Here is a 20,592-nt window from a genome sequence, read left to right on the forward strand (position 1 = left end):
ATTATTGCTGGTGGTATGTGTCATTCCCAAACGTTTAACATTCCCAAACGTTTGGATATAGCTTGCAGAGCAGTGATCTATCTGAAATAACTATGTTACAAGTGAGACAGTTTTCTATGAGGACAAAATGATCATTATATTTCTTTGAATCTTATAATGATTCTTTGTGACGTGGATGTATCATTATTGTTTATAAGGTCTATAAAGAATGAGTGTATCAGTTAAGAAGCTTATCATCTTTCATTAATATTATATACCAACACTCACTACAGATTTATAACAGTGAAAATGGTCCAATTTTCTACATATAACAATGGCTTCATGGGTCATCTTATCATCATCAGTGAATACTGTAATCATCTTATTCAATTATTATTTATGTTGTAGCTCTAGGGTTTTACGCCATTTTTCAGCACAGAATAGTTTATACTTGGCGGCCAGTATAACTGGTTTAGGAAGAACCCTGGAAAACCCAGGGAAGAACCACCGACCCAGGACAAGCTACTGGCAGGCTTTCCCACATACCCACGTTAGCCCAGCCTTGGAATCGAACCCACGCAGACAGAGGTGAGATTGCAGTGATCCGGAACGGTGAGCGCTTTAGACCACCCCGCCACTCAGGGCCCCTATTCAATTTTTATGATAAACTATTGCATTCCACCCTGAGAAAAAATCTCCACATAGTCAATCATATTTATTGTTATGTAGAGATGACAATTATTATTTAAAACGCGTTTTACTTGTGGATCAAGTTAGTCCGCCTGAGTAAGAAATAACAAACTTTGTAAATGTAAACAATGTATAAATGCCAGTCATCTATGCTAATATTATCGTGACCTCCTCGTGCATTCCAAAACATGGCCAATAGAACATAGCTTTTCGTGTATTATTAATGTACTTCCTAGCTTGAGTTAAGGCTACATTGACTTTCAAAGTTGCAAATATCTAATGTGTGCTAAGTATTGGTCTTTATAAATTAACTAAACAGAATTTTACTAAAACTTGTCTTAATTCCGGCATCTGTTATAGTTTGACAAAAAGTATAGAAACGTGAAATGTAAATATTTTAATAAATCTGGAGCATGCTTATTATTATAGCGCCCCGTTTTAAGGAATTCTTAGACTTTTGTCATTACTAGTCTAGTTATTGGAATCAGGTGCAATAGGAATATTCCTTTGCCCAAAACAATTAGCCAGTTACTTAGAGCAAACTTCACGGAGTAAAGCGTGAGTGGGTTTTCATGATGTCGTGGTTCACTAGTTGTCAACTGAGGTCCAAACCAAATGAGTGTCATTGAAATAACAAAGTCCATATTAAAATCTAGTGCTGTACATTCGTGGTGTGACTGCAGTGGCAGTATTTACGGTAAGAAACCGTTAAATTACACAATGGAATCAATAAGAAGGGACTCGGCAGATACCGTTTATGTCGCCATGGTGGCAAATATGAAGCAGTTGTACCGGCGAAATGTGCCAAACACCATAGTTTTACTGGCCAAAGGTGGCGTGGTTAAAATAGTTCTCTGAGTTAAGGGTTAGTTTTATAGTTTCTACTGCGTGAACTGCTGGCGGTACGAAAACCTAATACAGAGAAACATGCAGATATGAGGTTGATATTATATATCTGTGATCTTGAACTTATTATATACAAATTTATGTATGGAAGTCTCTGGAAATTTGGGGTAACTTCTAGCTGGAATCACGCAAGGATTTGACACCGCTTGGTCAAGTAAAGACACTTGGCTTGTAACACTATACTTAAAAGCATGAAATACACTTTTGACAGTAGATTTTCTATAAGCCTTTAAGTAATAGTTTTGCATTAAGCTGCTAGGGTTTATTTTCCAGATACCCAGTGCATCGAAGTGTATATCTAGTCGTACATCCATATAATAATAATAATAATAATAATAATAATAGGAATAGAGAACAGCAACAAATAATAATAACTTTAAAATATCCACTTCATGATTGGATCCTTCGCTACGTTAACTGTACTTTTAGTGGATGATTTAAATATACAGAGTTAGCTACGTGCGAGTTCACCGTGAAGTGCCACAACTTTAGCATGGTAAAACTATTAATTATATATGAATATCAACGGAGATGTTTTACATACTACATACAGTACTACATCAACGTAAAGGTAGGAAATCTTTAGATTCGATTTTGAAAAATGACAGCGTTACGACTATTGTTGTAAAATTTAACAAACAATATATTTCTATCGAATAAAAAGTGAAACGCTAAAAAGAACTTACGTTATTTTGAATTAAATCTCCCAAAATCATAAACGTTATATCAGACATCCAAAATAAGAATGAATTTCAATGTTTAATGTACCAATATTGTCGAATAGGTGTGTGCACCAAAAGTCTTGCGGCATTACAATGACATAATCCACAATGTCACTGAATGAATTTACAATATTTCTCAATTATTGCTTCAGCCAAAACGTCAATGAGCACTTTGTGTTTCCAACGATTAATTTGCATAAGTGATTCATATCAAATTATATCTGAACACGACAGCAAAGGTATTACATAGTCCAAAATTAAAACCGTAATTAATAATTCTTATTTGAAAACCAAAAACTGAATACAATAACCTGAACGTGGGTCAAAATGTCTCTTCTATAACACTCTCAGTTTGTAAATAAAATATTAGTAAACAAGTTATTTATAGCTTCCAAACACAGCAAAAAACATGAAGGTAGTCAGGTAGGCCAAACTTTGTGCACTCAATTACTGACAAAGGTCAACCATACAGTACAAATTAAATATACGTAACAATTGTAAAGGCCAAGTAACGTTATACAATAATTAATGAAGGTAAACTTTTCACATATGATTTCAGAATCACAGTGCTGATAACAGCAATATAGCATGGTGAAAAAGACATAAAGTTTGAGTTAAAATTATTGCTAGCTCAAGTGATAACAAAATCAGGTGATATATGGCCTAACATCCATTATTGATACGTAAGACAGGTAATCGATATTTTAGGAAGTCATTTTACTGCTATTTAAATTGCTGTTTTAAATAGCATTTACAAAAGTCTGTTTGGTTACATCCTTTTGACTCGAAACAATCCTTGTAGTACTCTAAACGCCAAATATATATCCCATACCGGTTCATTCCTGGTTTGCGTTGTTTGACAGGTAGAAAAAAACAAAGATGTAAACACTGGTGTACCGAATAAAGGCAACTTGGGCAAATCGGCCTGGTGGCACATTTGTAAGGGCGACAATACAGGAAAAGCAAAGAAAAAATTAAAAAGTGCATCAAAGAAAGGAAAAGGAAAGAAAAGGAAAGATAGGTGGTAAAAGAGGATACTATCATGAAAATTGGGTGATGCCAACCTTGATGTTGCCGCTGCCTTAAGGAGGTGCCGGTATCATGTTTGATGGTGCTCTCGATATTTCACGTGTCGACCTATTGTGTCATATACTTCGTTATGTCCATATTAATGAAAGAGAGATGGAGATTAAGAGTCTTGTATTGATTTATTTCATCTTGATGAAAAGACAGCTGTTGCTGTAACGGATCGAATTGTGACAAAACTTGAAGAGGATATTCTAAATTTGTCAGACTGCAGAGGCAGGGATTTCAGACTAGAGTTAAGCAGCTAATTGTGCAGTTAAACCATGAAGAAATATTTATTCCATGCACAAACCATAGCTTAAATTTAGTTGTAGTTGATGCAGAAAAATTGCAACAAAAAAAATAACATTGTGGAGGCTGTTGCTTCACATTTTCTTGAAATTGTTTAATTTCCAGGGGAGCTAAGATATGGGGAATCAGTGACAGCTGAAACCAAAAGTGACGCATCTACTCCTGTAACATTTTCATGCTCCTTCATATCATATCTGTATTGTGGAACGTCATACTGGGAGAAATAGACAAAACACAGAAGCATCTACAAACAAAAGGTATCGGAATGGATCGTTGCGCAACTAAGATGAACGACATACGTATATAATTCAACGAAGATGGAGACAATCTAATTACGAAGGCCAGACAACCTCTGAATGTTTTTGAAAAGACAGTGATTTAAGTACAGGACATCATGTTCAGAAAACACGTAGAATGTTTTAGGAAAAGGATGACAATGTTGGACTAATTTGGCAACAAGAAATTAATCGCGAACACATATAGATTATCGATCATCATCATGAGAAAAATAAGTGTAAATCTCAGGCAACTGCGCAAAAATCATCTTAAATTCTGATTTCTCACACAATTTGACCATTGTATTATTCCTGCAAATAATGAGAAATTCGTAATGCAAGTGCAATTCTTACTCAGCCGTAATTAGTTAGAAGGTAATTATAGGCAAGGACGCTAAACACTGGGAATCATAGGAACTTTTACATTAGACTGCCAAGTGGGGTACGCAGAAAATCACCAAAACCACACCATTGTACTACGCATATTATAACAATGTGTGCAGCATAGCTACCTGCGAGAGGAGCTTTTCAAACATCAAAGTAATTAAGATATATTTTTGGACCACAATGAGCGAGGCACGTTTGACCAACTTGACAATACTGTCCACTAAAAGGGAGACGGGATGGGGTTGTGTGTGTGTGTGTGTGTGTGTGGTATGGGTCTGGGATTGTGAGTGATTTGAGGAAGAATTGACATATTCGTGGTGGTCCACCTTTGTCACTCCTGTAGTTGCGCTAAATAAAGCCTGTCAAGGTAGGTGCCCCTGACACTACCCTATCGTATAAAAATACACCATTTGTAATACATTACAATGCAATCATCAGCATTGTATGTATTTTTAGGTTCACAAGAGAAACGAAAAACTGAATGTAACATAATTGTAAAAGAAGCTTTTCCCAATGTTATATCACTCATTTATTTTCAGACTTATCCACCCTCCAACATTAAGTGAAAATCACAATATATATATATATATATATATATATATATATATATATATATATATATATATATATATATATATATATATATATATATATATATATATATATATTGTGCCATATTTAAACTGAATACCAAATAGCAGTAGTAAAAGATAATCAAACAAACACCACACATACATTTACAATAGTAATTTACCGGTTACCAGAATGTGAACCATGAGCAGATCGTTTCCGTAAAAACTGATGTTCCACAAAGCCTTAATTTCCTTTGTATATGTGTATGTAAGGGGATGCGACATTTTTGTGTTTAACACAGTTTCATAAGGAAACAAACATTGTGGTTATTATAATCAGGAAGATAACGAAACTATGACATTTCTCTAATCCTTTTCTTAGCTGGATTTTATGGTTGTGAAAATATATTGTATAATTATATAATAATGATATATTAGCAAGCAATATTAATACGTGTTTACTTTCTATAATACAATATGGTGGAAATTAAAACTGTCCACGAAGAATATTACAGCATTTATTGCACCGCATACATTATGTGTAGGAATCCGTATGTACTAGGTGGAATAATACAAATTGTCGTAGTTTACATGTACTTACAAAATAAAGACCCTGGAACAAAGAGTACTAACTCTAGCTCAACGTGAAATTGATATATCAATGTGTTCTACAGTACCGATGCATTACATTCTTATAGTTGAGTACATCTAGCAACAATCTTGATTAAACAAAGTTCCGTTCTTTATTTTGTTTTTCTTGTAAATTTGCTTACTGAAATTCTAAGTAATGTAATATGAAAAATCGTTATCAAGGAACATCTAAAAATTTGGACCGTGATATTCCTCATTGTGCTATTGCTGATCTGCATATTTTATGGTCGATTTCCCAAAAACCGGTCGTTCGCTAGTAGGCTAAATATAGCACGTGTTACTTGTGACTTAATATTTGTTGTGCAGATGGAACAAGCAGTGTGTGAGAAGAAAATGGGGTGCAGAATAGTGGTGTAATTTGTCTCGTTATCAAATTGTTAAAAGTGACATGTGATTAATTACTTGCTAAACTTCATCTTGCAATCGCTTCAATTTTGTTTGTCTATTTGCCAATCTTATCATGCGACACTGCTTTCTCTAAGAAAGCAAAATTCAGACTAAAGGAAAAGCACAAACCCTCCTACTTATGGTTCAGCCTCGTCATTTAATATTGACAATACAAAACAGCAGTAACACATCATATTCAGATGTCAACTTTACAGTAGCCGTATGCACCAACACTATATATTTTTATCCAAATTGTAACAACAAAAGTTCGCTATGTACAATTAGGATTTAATTATGTAAATACATCGGGTGTTACATAGTTCAGCATGACTCTACATAAGTGTGTAGTTATAAATTAATCTTACAAACATTAGACTTAACCATGGTTGTAATCAGTTCTGACATGCCCCGGGGATATAAGAAGTATTAGTTGTACTTATAATTGAACAGAACATTTTATGAAATTTCTTCTCGGCCGTCAGTAACATTCATTTATACTCCTTCTAAACATTCAACCACAAATCTAGCTGGTGCCAAATAAAACTGGTACCCCTTGGTCATCCAATAGGAGAAACACAGTGGCTAACTTGAAAAGTGTGGTACCACCACCCTTTTTAAGATGGTCGTATCGATGTGGGATGTTTAAAAATGACCTATTATGACGTCTAGTTTGAAAATAATTATAAAGTGCGATTCTGTCCTTCAAACTGCTACCAAAAAGGTGTTTTCGCTGATTCGTCTGAATGCACGAATCTAGAGGCACGAATATTGTACTTTAAGACGGTTATTGAGGTCGAGTTGAAACTTCAAAAGACGGTGCTGATCTGACATACAATATCACTTCCATGGCGGCCATATTAAAAACCTTGTCGCTTTTGCTTGTTAACTGATTATTTTGAGGCATGGGGATTTCACTTAAACACTTCTTATGATGTTTAGAAGGTTCTAATGGTGCTGATCAGATTTCTAGTTATTTCTGCCATGTACTACTTTTGCATCTTTAAGACTGGTCATATCGACAAAAAGTCTTTCATTAAAACACTTCTAATTTTATGTAGTTGGTCCTTCATCTAAATGATGTGGACCGAACCTTCCGAGAATTGAAACATTTCGTCATAGGTATTTTCCTTAACAGATGGTCATACCAACATTTAAAATACAACACTTCAACTTGCAGTATGTACTTGCTCCTATGCTAAATTGAAGATGATGATCATAAAACTGTCTGTCTTGACGGCCATCTTAAGAACGTTATTCCGTCTACCTCTTCTGGTCATATTGACATGGGCTTCACTAATAGCAGAATACCAATTTGTATCTTGTCTTGTATATCAAGACCCACATTTATCATTTGCTATGGAACCGCTCTCAAGCAAAAGTTCACAAGTTCAAACCTCGTGGTGACATCCCAGATTTCTTCTACGTTGTGTACTTTTAACTTCAAAATTTCTTTCAAACTCGCTCATTTTATTTGTTAAATATTTTTTGTGATTGTTTAAATTTTTAAAAATGCTCATCCTAGGACGGAACATTTACATAGTTCTAAATGAAAATTGTGTTCATCTAACCTATTTGATAACATAAACAAGTATGAACTTACTTTTTTAAATACATATTGTGGATATACATGCGTGAATGGCGCCATTTCGATCGCTTAATATGAATTTTCCCCAGCGAAAATAAATAAGTATGGATTTGATCATAACTGTCATGTTGGGGTATCTTAATAATGATGGAGTCGATTAGGTACCATGATCTTCTTTCCAGGATATTATGTTAAAAATTAAAACAATGGCAAATAATATTATACTGCACTTAAACGTGTCTTGTGAACGTGATAATTCGAACATGTATGAGTTTCTCTGGAATATTAGAGGCAATTTCAATAATCAGCAGTTCAAAAGAACGAATGGACAAATCAGCTGTTTATCGTAGACTCCAGTAAAGTCGTGTTAATCAGTAGAGCATCAGCCATGTTGATCGACTCTTGATAAAAGCTATTAAAATATTTAAAAGCTTACATTGTTGAAAATTTTGGATTCATAATTTTTCTATCTTTGATGACAAAGTTTTGCACATAAAGCGGAAAGCATATGGAAGTGTAACAAAGAACACTTCCTAAGCATGACACAATTTATTGTATTATCAAGGACATTATCACAGTGCTCATGAAAGCTATGCTGCTTGTTGTTTCCACCATTTAAAGTATTCATTATTGTGGGATTTTGTTTCCTTTTTACGTGTCTCTTATTTTTGGAGTGACTTGATAATATTTAAACGTATATTCTAAATCTACAACCGAAGTAATGCTTTTACCTTTTATACAAGATATTTGATCATAATTTCACTATGTCTCTGTTAGTTCTAGTGTTTCATTTATACCTTTTTTATGCATTTGACGAATATTTTGCCAGGAAGGAACAAAATACGTCTTGCTTACGGACCGGGTCCATGGAAGGGAAAGTTGGAAGTATTTTATAACAACCAATGGGGTGGAGTATGCATGAAGTCATGGAGCCAAAGGAATACAGATGTTGTATGCCGAATGATGTTGTACAAGTAAGTCAGGATTGTAAATAGTTTACATGAAGAATCAAATATATATTTTCAGCGAAATATCCTTGTGTCACCTAAAGCTTATTATCTTTAATATTTGATATATGCTTATCGTTTGGGTTAACCTACTTTCCAATTGGAAAACATTTTCTAAGGTCACGGTTAACTGATTACACAGAGGAGTTCTGCATATTATTTCCTTCAATATGATCTTTTTCCATCACAAATCTATATCGCATTACCTAAAATCTCATTATAGCTCTTTATTTCTTCTCGGATTATTTGGTAGACCATTGATTTCGTTATTTGTGTGACCTATAACAAAAATATGTATCAATACACGGCAACCGTTGGTCTTTAATACAGTGTTACGTTCTCACATTTGTTCGTATTTACTATTAGAAAGTCATAATGTACCTTCACGAGATAATTATTACCGTTAATGCAGGTATCGGCCCTAATTATGGTGGTGTTTGTTTCGTTTTCGTTTCATTTTGAGTTCGTAATCTTCGATCTTCATAAAAACGACCATTTGCCTTTTTTAAATAAGGTTATCTAAACCTTCATGCAATTTTCTGTTCTTTAAGATAAATAATAACCATGACAATTTCTTTTCTCCCATATCAATCAACTTTTCTGAAACAAACGTATGACATAAATGACGTTGAAAAATCTTGCACAGAAATATACCGGTAGTTGGGAAAAAAGGTAATACTCGAAAGTTCTACCTTTTGAAAATTAGGCAAAGATCATTCACCTTTCAATGCTTGTAGATAAATATGAAAATTTGAACATTGTACAAATATTAGAAATTCTGATTATTCAAAGTGTTAAATAAAATTACCAAGTTTTCATTATTCATAATACGTTAACATGACAAATTCCTTACCAAAAGTCTCAATGTTTCATACGTCCCAATATGAATATCAGCTATTTTAATTTTTTAAAATTTACAGTTTATTAAAATCATAGCTAGTCATCATTTTCAAATACTTGAATATACTGTAATACTTTCTTCTTAGTACTGTGATTCCACCTGAAGTGATCAACGGGAGCGATTTTTAACAATATGTCTGGCATATTGTATGGTTCGCAAGATGCGGCAAAATAATGTCAATCAGTTATCATCGTGTCTAATATTATCAGATACTCCCATATTAGACTAAAGCACTTACTAAAGTAAACATTTCATATACTATATCTCATACATCAAATATGATAAACAAAGGCGAAATAAATTAAAAACTAGACCTTATATCAGTCAAGGTCGAGGAAGGCTGGAAATAAATATATGAATTGACTATTCCTCTTGCTTGTTGATAAGTGATCGGTTGTATCACGAAGTAAATGGTGCACAACTATTTTTACCCAATTCACTGGCAGTTGAGGACAAAGTCATAAGGCCTGAGCATACAAGGTCGCAGATTATTCTAGTGGTAAAATAACGGTTCATATTATGGAGAAATAGTATTACAGTGTCTTAATTAGCATTCTTATTACTATTCAAATAGAGACATATACGTTTTTCGTCACGTAGCTCATCAAGACCAAATCACTACGTCTTCCATGGCACAAGTACGACCATACTAATTGGAGATCTTCAGTGTCATGGTAACGAAACAGACGTCGGGCTCTGTAAGGCTTTTCTGGATAAAGAAAACTGTACTGATCAGGTTGTGGGAATCGATTGTTCGGGTAGGTTGTGACGAAAAGAGTCGAGCACTCATTCTTAGAAATTTGAACCCCATATATGGACAAACACAGTTTTCGTCTAGTTGTTGCATTATTTGCGTATGTGTACTTGTACATATCTTTCTAGGATAAGATTAGGTATATGGGAATAAAAATTAGATTTTGTTTTGCAAGTTTCTGAGGACTGGTTTGTGATTTGTTTCACAGTCATTGGTGATTCTTATTGTACACTTACAAACTTAAAGGCTAATTATGAAGTTCAGAAATCTGTATATTTAAACCATAGTTTCGGTCGAATATACTAATTTCGTTGATTCAAACAAGGTGTTACAGATCTGTATTGATGATTAGAAATGATTTCGAATATTTGCACACGATGGATCTTAACTCCTGCTGTAGAGACAGATAAAGTGGGGGTGTTTGGTCTGGTATTTTATGCCACATCAACACATATAGGTTATTTATCATAGTAATATACTTTGTCCAAGAACACAGCACAGTATCCGAGCCAGACTGATCCTATCGTATAATCGGAACTCCTACCATTTTCGTCACATGTCCGGCATGCTAACAAATGCAGCTGTCGTCTCGATTATGTGTATGGTACTATATATGTGCGGGTGCACTAGGCCTATTCTACATACCAATCGCTTAGGGGAAAGGGACAGACAGGCCGAGAGAAAAGCTGAAAATAGTAAAGGCCTTATCTATCAGAGGGTGCTGACCTATAATAATGTTTACGTCTTAAGTCATTTTCAAATTGAAGCCCCTAATATCAACCTTCATTAATATGATCCATGGGCCGAAATAGATTTAACGGTCTCACCTCCTTTTGAATAAATGCTATACAGCTCTTAATCATTGATACCAAACATTGCTTTGTTCTTATTTTACTGTCTGATCTTATGAGAACTGGACAATTTTGTTAAATGTGGCTATTAAAATACAGTCTGTAGTTTAGGTTGAAATCTGGGTTTTACTAAAACTGTATTTGGTAACTTGCACCTTTAGAGCTTGATATGAATATATTACATTTACATATCTTCAACACACGATCCAGAATAACTAATTATTTAATTAGTAAATGTTATTTAATTTCCATTTTCTTCTAGACGGATTGCAAGCACGACTGACTGGGGGTAACTCGTCTATGGGTTACGCTCAGCTGCAGGAAAACGGAAGCTGGAAACAAATCTGTTCCTCAGGATGGAACAACGAAGAAGCAGCCGTTTTCTGCAGAACTCTTGGATTCAGGTATGGCTTTTTGTTTTTGCCTGTGAACGTTTAAATGTACCTAATAAATGCATCATCACCATTAGTTGAGCAATATGGACTGCTTTACTAATTATTCTCGAAACTCTTTAAAAAGCGAAATGATGTAATCGTTCTAAATATGAAGGATTCAACTATATCAACTAGATCTTCATCATCTAGATTGTAAATTCTGGATGAATCATCGTTCAGTATATATCGTATCTATAGCAGACATAGTATATTCCCGAATAGGTACAAATCGTATCAATATCCAAAAACAATTTAAATATAGTTTGCATTAGGCAATTTCGTCGACATTCAGCTTCCCATTAATCATAAGTTAAACATTAATTTAGGCAATCTAAACACGGGTGCAGTATAACATATTTATTCCTGCATTAGATAACATGTGACTGACTTTATTTTTAATGTGGCTACAAATACAAAAATTGTTTTATCTGATTTGGGTAACGAATTCTATCTGACAATCTTACAGATCATCACAGTTTGAAACAAACCATTACATGACTTTCGTTTGGAAACGAAATCTGTTGTTATGTAATCAACTTAATGATTCTGGTGCATGGATTTTTAAAAAAAAAAAAAACGTATCTGTCACAGCTACCTTCTAAATTTTAAAAAAAATCATAAACGTACAAAAGCTGTTTTGTTGTACCGCACGTATTGGGGATTATTATCCAAAACCACGCATTTATTTTATATCATTAGGATATCTAATACAATGGTCGTTTTAATTCATTTTTAAATTTAAGTTTAGGAGATGTAAAAATACTGCTTAAAATCGTCAGTCAAGGGTAAACACCTATTGAATTGGATCTGTAGCAATGCCTTTAAGGTCTTTTGGAAAGAATTATAAAACGTGATGTTTAAACAAGCTCATAGCCTCATTAGTATTAAGTCCAAGTCCTTCTCATGTACCTTGTCATAGTATCGCATATTTAAGTCCTGTTTTAAAAAAGCCATAGATAAGAGGTCACAATTAGGTGGTTGGTAAGTGAAGATGGCTGTACAAAGGATAACAGCACAAATGTAAGTAACAGAAAATTAGATGTGTCAGGCGTATTTACAAGACAGGTCCTCAATTGCATTTGTTTCGAACAGTTCCGGATTTATGATGAAATATGATTTTCCAGTGTAGGAATGAAAGATAAAATCAGTTATCACTATATTTGCAGTGTTTATATATATATATATATATATATATATATATATATATATATATATATATATGAGTGTGATGGAGTGTGTGGGCGTATCTGTGGTTTTAGTGTTATGATAAGAAAATCCTGTTCAAAGGTTACCTTAATTGTCTTCTACGTTAATCAGTCGAAGGGAATACAAGTAATTCAACTCCTCGCCCACTCGCTCTTCAGAGAAGATGAAGTTCTGCATTCCATGAAATTAATGATGCCCCCTACTTGCAAACATATTCAGTATCATCATTAAAGTGAGCCTCGCGATATTATGGCATCATTAATCTGTTGTTCGCGTGGTAACTGACAAATAACAACCAGATCGAGACTAGATAAGCGACGATCTCAAATTCGATAGATTGGTAAGGCACACTTCAAGTTTAATAAATTTGTTGGAGGAATTTGTATGCGTGATACCACGATATTCTGCCTTTGAATGACATGAGTCTATAAGTCATGATTTCAAATCCTTCAGCTAGTTATGAATCTTTCATTTCATACATAAATGTGTATTACTGTCTTATTGTAATACATCAACACATGGCTGATACTCCAAACCACTAGAAGATTATCAAACAATCTTGACCAAGTCCGACCTGTATTTTCAGTCGTATTTGAATCTTATTTGGTATTTGTTAAGTGTTGTTCCATGTCATATAATAGTATGGCCTCTGCTTCTTTACTGATTTCCATGCCCTATATGCAAATATATTTACTGCATTAAAAGATCTAAAGTGATTCATGAAATTGACATTTGTCACTATGTCAATCCTCACTGCAATGTGGGACTTAGTTGGTCGTGACAATCTGGATACCCACGATATAGTCATGGTCATGCTTATTGGGAATGCAAGAACAAATGCACTTACCATACTGACAATTCTCGGCGGGCCCAATCGTCGGGTTGACGATTAAAATGTGATTTTCATCGACTGAAGTTTAGTGGTGCATGTTTTGAATTTGAATCTTGATTATTAACATGCTTGTTGTACGTAAAGAAACATAATCATTCTTATAGCATTGATGATAGTTGTAGTATTTGCAGTAATATCACTAGGTTTTGCAGTAGAGGCACTATCTATTGAATTCGTATTCTGCATAATTAGTATCATCATGATCATTGTGGTCATAATCATCGTCATTATTGTTATTATTATTATTATTATTATTATTATTAATATAAATATTATTATGATTGGTGGCAGTATGGATGTTACGGTCTTTTAGTTTGACGATTTTTCTAGGAATTATATTATTTTTCTATTAATAAAATTTGGTTGTCTTTAAAAACACAGTATGTTATTATACCGGCTCTTTCAATACAGTGTAAGGGTATTGTGATATATTTCTTCCATCCGTTTTATGTACGTTCGTACGGATAGAAGTACATATCAAATGCCCTTAAATTCATCTTATAAAGTTTAAACGTGACACATTATACTTAGGCCAATGATAGTCTCACGGTTGTTGATTGTTCAAACACGTTACACGATTCCTTTAAATCATGATTTGTATGTATGATATGTATATAAATTATCAATTGCCTCAGTGGCAACACATTTTTGAGTTGGACACGTATGTGATGTCACAGTGTTATGAGTCACCAGATGAACTAACATCGAAACTATTCAGATTGCTACCCTATGGCCATATATCCTTTTACTTTACATGAAAAGACTAATTTTATTCATGCAACTCACAATTTAAATGGAAATTATTAAGATCATTATCCCAGATTTTTTGGGCATGAAAAGACAAACTTATGTTCCCGTCTGATATTTTCCCCATGACTGTCTTTTGTTGTACTTTATAGTTTTTCAAGAGTCAGGGACCTACTCAGTAAGTTTTTGCTTCAGTGTAGAGATCAAAACGGCAATGCGCGGGTATGGATGTTTTGCAGACACATACATCTATGCTTTTTTTAACTTCGTCTATTACATGATTGTAGTAAACAAAGCGCTGTACTAATACTCATAATAAGTAGTACTAGTAATAATACCAGTATATGTTTTGAACTCGTCTTTATCGGTAAGGATATCCTCCTCCTCCTCATCATCATCATTATCATCATCATTATCATCATTATTATTACAGTGTGGCCGTTGCAACAACAAATGTGACTCTAAGTAATGGAGTTTCAGCCACCGATTACAGATCAATAGATTGCAGTGGATGGGAAGATCATATCGGCCAATGTCGGTTACAAAATCCACCAGTAAACTGTGGCTATGCTGCGGTTAATTGTTTGAGTGAGTACGATTTCACTAATTTTCTTACTGACAATATACACAGATTTGTCAGCATGAAGTACATGTTTGTCTTAATTACAGAAATAGAGAAGAATACACCACAAGTACAGATTCAATTTAAATGATTGAAATTCATTTCCTGGACATCATTTACCTTTAGAAAGCTTATATCTGAGGCCTAACCTATTTGAAAACACTGCATGCATAACATTGAATGGCGGAAAAATATCATGACAAATATATGGAACTTGATTGTGCAGATTTGTTTTGCTGAGTTTCTAGAATTATGTTATTTCTGCCTAAAATATCAATGCAAGTGTTGACTATTTGGTAACCATTGTGTGGCTAACGTGCGTGTTTAGTATTCTAATTTGTTTTCGGCGTACGGTACCAAATGTATGTGCGATATACCATACATATGCACTATGTGGTCAAGCAGACTGTGACACAATTTAAATATTGCATTTCATAAGGGAGATCGTTTTTCGCTGAGATATGTATTTTACTGCATTAATGGTTTTCGGTAATTGTAATAACTCCTTTGTTACGTCTTTTACTTGAATTTCAGAATGTCTTTACGAATATAACAACACTACGGGCACGTTGGTATCTCCAAATTATCCATCATATTATCCACCAAACTGGAGCTGTCTTTACATTATACGACCATATGAACCTTCAAGATCGAGTCTGTACAAATTGAGTTTCGATTTGATGGGCCTAGGTAATGAAGGAGATGAGGTTCAGGTAAATAACAAACACGAATGCATACATTCCGATGCAATTAATCGACCTTTTGCTACAATATTTAGTCAAATTGCATCACGCAGTTGCAATATGAACTTTTATTGCCTGGAATTATGTGAATTAATTGAAGCATAGTTTTAAATTTAGAAATTGATTGTAGGATAACCAAGATTTCACATGTAGCTGAAAATGTAAGCGGAATAGTATAATTAATTCGTTAGGTCTGAAATCATACGTTTCCCTATAATCGCAATATTGCATTTATTTTATTGAAAATAAGATAAAGCCATGATGAAAGTTTGGGGACCTTAAGTGTGTCCGTCTGTCCGTTAACCCCCGCGATTAAGGTCAATATTTTAGTTTGTTAAATTAAGCATAATGCTGAAGAACTTAATATTTTTATCTAAATATAACAATTATTCGACAAGGAGTGAGTATATTCTTACAGGAATATTGTTTTTTTTAATGAAACCCTTTAACATATTTTACTTTGCAAAATTATCCTGCTATCAGATAATTACCCACCCCTTCCAATGTGTCACATTATCACATACATGAATATGTGATGTGCCATTTTATAAATAAAATTAAAGAAAAACTTACTTGACATTGAAACACTCGATGTTTGGAGTTTTGAGCATCATAATTCCAAGACGTTTTTTTTTTTTTTAAATCAAATTTCACGGAAATTGTGACGTAATATCTCAAAGGTATTAGCTTATCAGAATATTATTTGTTTGCCATCTTAGAATCTTATAACCACTGTTGAGCGGATTTCTTAATGATTTTTATAACATCAGGCGGCATGGATTTAGTCGATGGCAATGTAACTAGAGTCGTGTGTGATTGTGCTGGTGTGACTAATCGCCGTATTCGATCTCGAATAGACTGAGACGCGTGCAAGCCAAGTTGGTTTAATCGCTTCAGAGCGGCACAGTTAGTACTATCCACGACCCTCATGGCCATTTGCTTGGCGACAGGTGCAGAGCGCGAGGTCATATCTTTGAGAGTGTCTGGTGCGCTCCCAAATAATCTCTGAACAAACTCACCATAATAGGTCATGTACACTGGTTTTCACGTCTTCACTACGCGAATGGGCTTCATACGTCCATGCACTACTGTCAGTTTTTTACAGTTGTATCGACAATATTGCACTCCGCAGATCTATCACGTGCCGGTCTTAATCCACCAAGGAAAAGCAAATATGTGTCAGCCGAGTATTATGGCATTGTAGATAAACAGGTCCAGTGGGCACAATCGAGATCAAATCACCTGGTTCCACGGTGGGTGACAATCCAAACAAAATATACCCCTGCACTACTACTCCCGCCGTGTCGGACCGGCTTCCCTAACTACTACTGATAGCATCAAACGTTACATTGACTTGGTTCGTCAAGGTAATTACCACAATATCAGGTGTGATATCCCATATGCAATAATTGTTTATCCTCTGGAATGTAACCAAGCCAACCTAACGCTGACCTTATGGAGGACCGTGCAATATCCGCCGCATACATTTGAGATTATATAGCAATGCAAAAATTGAGTGTTGACTCATTGGCACGTATGGAAATTTGAGAGACTCTGCCAACACGTCAAGGCCGCTTCCCTTATTTTCTTGTTCGTTCATCGATCTCTACCATTCTTTTTCTTTCTGTGTGTTTATGTTTTTGCGCTTTTGTTCCTTAACGTTTGTGGTTAACTATTCGAGGTGTTTTACGTCCAGGTTAGGGTTGTTGCTTCGGTTCAGATTTGGTCAGACCGTTTCCCATTTTAGGTTTTACTACCGCCTGGCCAGAAAGTTGCGATTGTTCGATCTTCGACTCAGTTGCTTCTTCCTTATTACGATATTTTTGGACAGGTGCCGATGCTTATTCTTGTTTACGCTGTCTTTGTTATGTTCAGGTATTCGTGACATATGACTTTGTTCTAGCGCGTTTTGTGGTGGTGGTGGTGCTCTAATTTGAAACAATTCTCTGCATTACGCTTCGCATTCTTTAGTTTCTACTTCTGTAAGTACAGTATGCGCTTGTTTATAATAATCCCAACTAGCACACCATGATTATTCATCCCACGTGTGGTCGGCAGCTCATCAAGTTCATTTGAATATTTCCAAGACCATGAGCATCAATGCCACGAAATATCGTCAGCATGTTACAGTTGTCACGTATCTCTTTAGGCACATGAGTCAAAGAAATCACGTCCGTATTTTTGTGCTGGCCTCATGAAACATATGTGCGAGATTCACTTCATACTCTAGCATCGTATCATCGTACAACACCAGATTTGTTTTTCTGGCATCAAAATTGTCTATGGTAGAGGCTTCGTCGATGGTGGAAAAGAAATCGAAAGAATCATTGTTACCGCTTCTTGACGATTTTTTTTAAACATCTTTGTGCACATTATAAAACGGATGATCATCAGCTGATGACGCAGCCACGTACAAGCTATCCCAGGTTAACCATCGTAAAACGATGGTCAGCAACAGTTGTTTTACCGATTACCGCAGGGCCAATGATGAGTGCCCAAACTGAGTTTATAAACAAGGCACCATCGCCATGCTTGGCATTCTTAGGCGTTGCTTGTGCTGAGAAATAAATGACGTTGAAAGCATCAGCGAATTTTCTTTTGCGTTTTGCCATTAAATTATTGTCTGTTGTTATAATACAATCATGTCTTCATATTGTTTGCAATGTGGTGCAAAATCAAGACAGGAAATGCGTCTTGTCTTTCGACCCGTAATGGACGAGCTGCGGTTATGGGGTTTGTACTTGATATCGAGCCAAAAAACTTCACGTGTGTACGGTCCAGATAAAAAATGTCACTGGTGTCGGTGATATCGCAGCTGCCTTAACAATGTTACCAGGACACCGTGGCGTAAATAAGAGATCGACAAACAGGCGGTTAAACCACCTAACAATCGCGTCGATTCGGCGTGCTACTGACATGACCTTGCATATACAACATCCTATTATATCCATGGGCGTCATTGTGCCGAAGTAGATCTCATCCATGACTTGAATGCGATTAATCAAACACTGGGAAAACGAATCACACGATGTGTTGTCAAGAGAAGTATGAAATCCAAGTTTGCCTTGCGCGTCTGTCATTAGAAACAAAACGTAAACCAGTATAAACAAGAGACACAAAAAGCCGTTACTTATTCAAACTAGAATACAGTATGCTTGAGTACTGGAGAGGTGAATCTGCCGTGAAGCTGTCAGCTAGTTCGGCCAAGTTCACTCATGGAATTGCCCGAGCGTGGGTGGCCAAACAAACCCTGAGGAAAATATATTTACCATACCCTGAAAGACTTCGCGTGGATGATTGATGTCCTAACACTGAATGAAGTTTATCAGTCTAATTTGTTATTTCTTCCACACGATCGTTTCCGTGATCGACAAGGTAAGTTACCCACCTACAAATACTTGTCCATCTTTGTCGATGTGGCTAGCCGACACAAAGAAGAAGAGAAGTTGACGTTCAAATATTCTGTTAGTGTCACTGGTGCGCTCGAGCGCATTTATGCACAAGGCCCACTCGCATAACCGCCTTTGTTACAAGTGGATCATGGTAAAGAAGTTCTAGGATCGGTGGTTCCATTGTTGACACAACACCGTTTGCGAGCACGTGTCGGGGACGTCAGAGTTCATCGCGACCAAGTTATTATGGAACTGTTTAATCACACACTTGGAGAACGGTTATTTGGTCATCAGTATTCACAAAATTGCTGATAAGACCAGACTGGTCTCAAGAATGGGTAACCCCATTTCCAATTGTCATAGAAGCATTTGACAAGGTATCCACAGGTACGAAGCGATTAAAACCAGCCAATGCTATTCGGCAAAAGACTGCGATGGGTACTCAGAAAATATTTTATAGCCAGTACCGTTGCAACCGCTCGAAGACAAGATTATTGGGTATTTGTATGCGTTTGGCGAATTAGAGTGCCCTTGCGGAACGGATTGATACACCAAGACAACCTACCCGATACCGATCGGGACCATCATCGTCCATTGGAGCAATACCTCACATCCATGCATTTGCGTGAGAGGAAGTGCAAGTCGTTCCAGCAGACACAGAACAGTCACCAGGAATTGCATAGACACGTCATTAGCATGTGTCATTTACAATAGCACAATGACTAAACGTATAAGTGTCGATGTCATCAGAGATGATCCATGGCTTGATATCTAGTGGGTAAACACTCGCCTTGGTGCATGTGTACATCCAATGGTTCTTTTGCTGGATCATGTGTGCCGTGTGCTTAAAGTCTCGACGGTCTCGGAGACATTATATTTACATCGCGTGCTTGAGATCTTGCAGCACAGTCACATTTGGACTGTTTGAAGATTTTGGACGGACCACAACCAAGTACATTCCGGGACGTGAGCAAAGTTTTGTAACACCACTATCATTCCAGGAATCAGATTTGTTAGCAGTTCTCAAGTGTCTTTATCTGGTGTGTAGATGGGCAGGATAATGGCCACGTGGTTTTCCAACTCAGCACTACTTTTCTAAATTTGAACGCGGGCACTTGTGATTGTTATGTTTTATTCACGAATGTTCTGGCTTCAGTAGCCACAGCTGAAGAGAGACGACGTGTTTGTTCTTCCTCGGCACGAAGACGGCTTTGTTCATACGAGTCTATTATCGCAAGGATGTTAGTTATTATTGATCCACTGGGTATTCAGATATCGTGCTCGCGCCAAACTCGTCTTGTTTTACAGCTGGTTCTGTTGTTACTGCTGCTGGCTCAGTAGCAATGACGTCTGGTTGTGGTAGCGGTTGTGGTACAAGGCAAATATGTGCCTCAGCAATTAAAGTGTGTCTGCTTTTCTCATACGACTTGGTATGCGTATGCTTTTCAGCTGTGCGAGATATCTAAGACGTGGCACTATCGGCATATCTATACTAAAGGGAGGGGAGGTGTG

The 20,592-nt window shown here is 35.8% G+C and overlaps 1 protein-coding gene across 1 annotated transcript in view; it reads left to right on the forward strand.

Annotated features, from left to right (window-relative positions):
* The window catches only part of LOC149797064 (scavenger receptor cysteine-rich domain superfamily protein-like), a 99,941-nt gene that overhangs the window by 64,076 nt on the left and 15,273 nt on the right, over nucleotides 1–20,592 (forward strand). The window contains exons 15-19 of the mRNA XM_089961736.1: nucleotides 8,361–8,505; nucleotides 10,040–10,197; nucleotides 11,307–11,448; nucleotides 14,757–14,911; nucleotides 15,480–15,658. Coding sequence (XP_089817862.1) covers nucleotides 8,361–8,505; nucleotides 10,040–10,197; nucleotides 11,307–11,448; nucleotides 14,757–14,911; nucleotides 15,480–15,658 — 779 coding nt within the window. The remainder of the gene's footprint in view (nucleotides 1–8,360; nucleotides 8,506–10,039; nucleotides 10,198–11,306; nucleotides 11,449–14,756; nucleotides 14,912–15,479; nucleotides 15,659–20,592) is intronic.

This window comes from Sinohyriopsis cumingii, chromosome 6 (genome assembly GCF_028554795.1).
Source record: "Sinohyriopsis cumingii isolate HCF-2022 chromosome 6, ASM2855479v2, whole genome shotgun sequence".
Lineage (NCBI taxonomy): Eukaryota > Metazoa > Mollusca > Bivalvia > Unionida > Unionidae > Sinohyriopsis > Sinohyriopsis cumingii.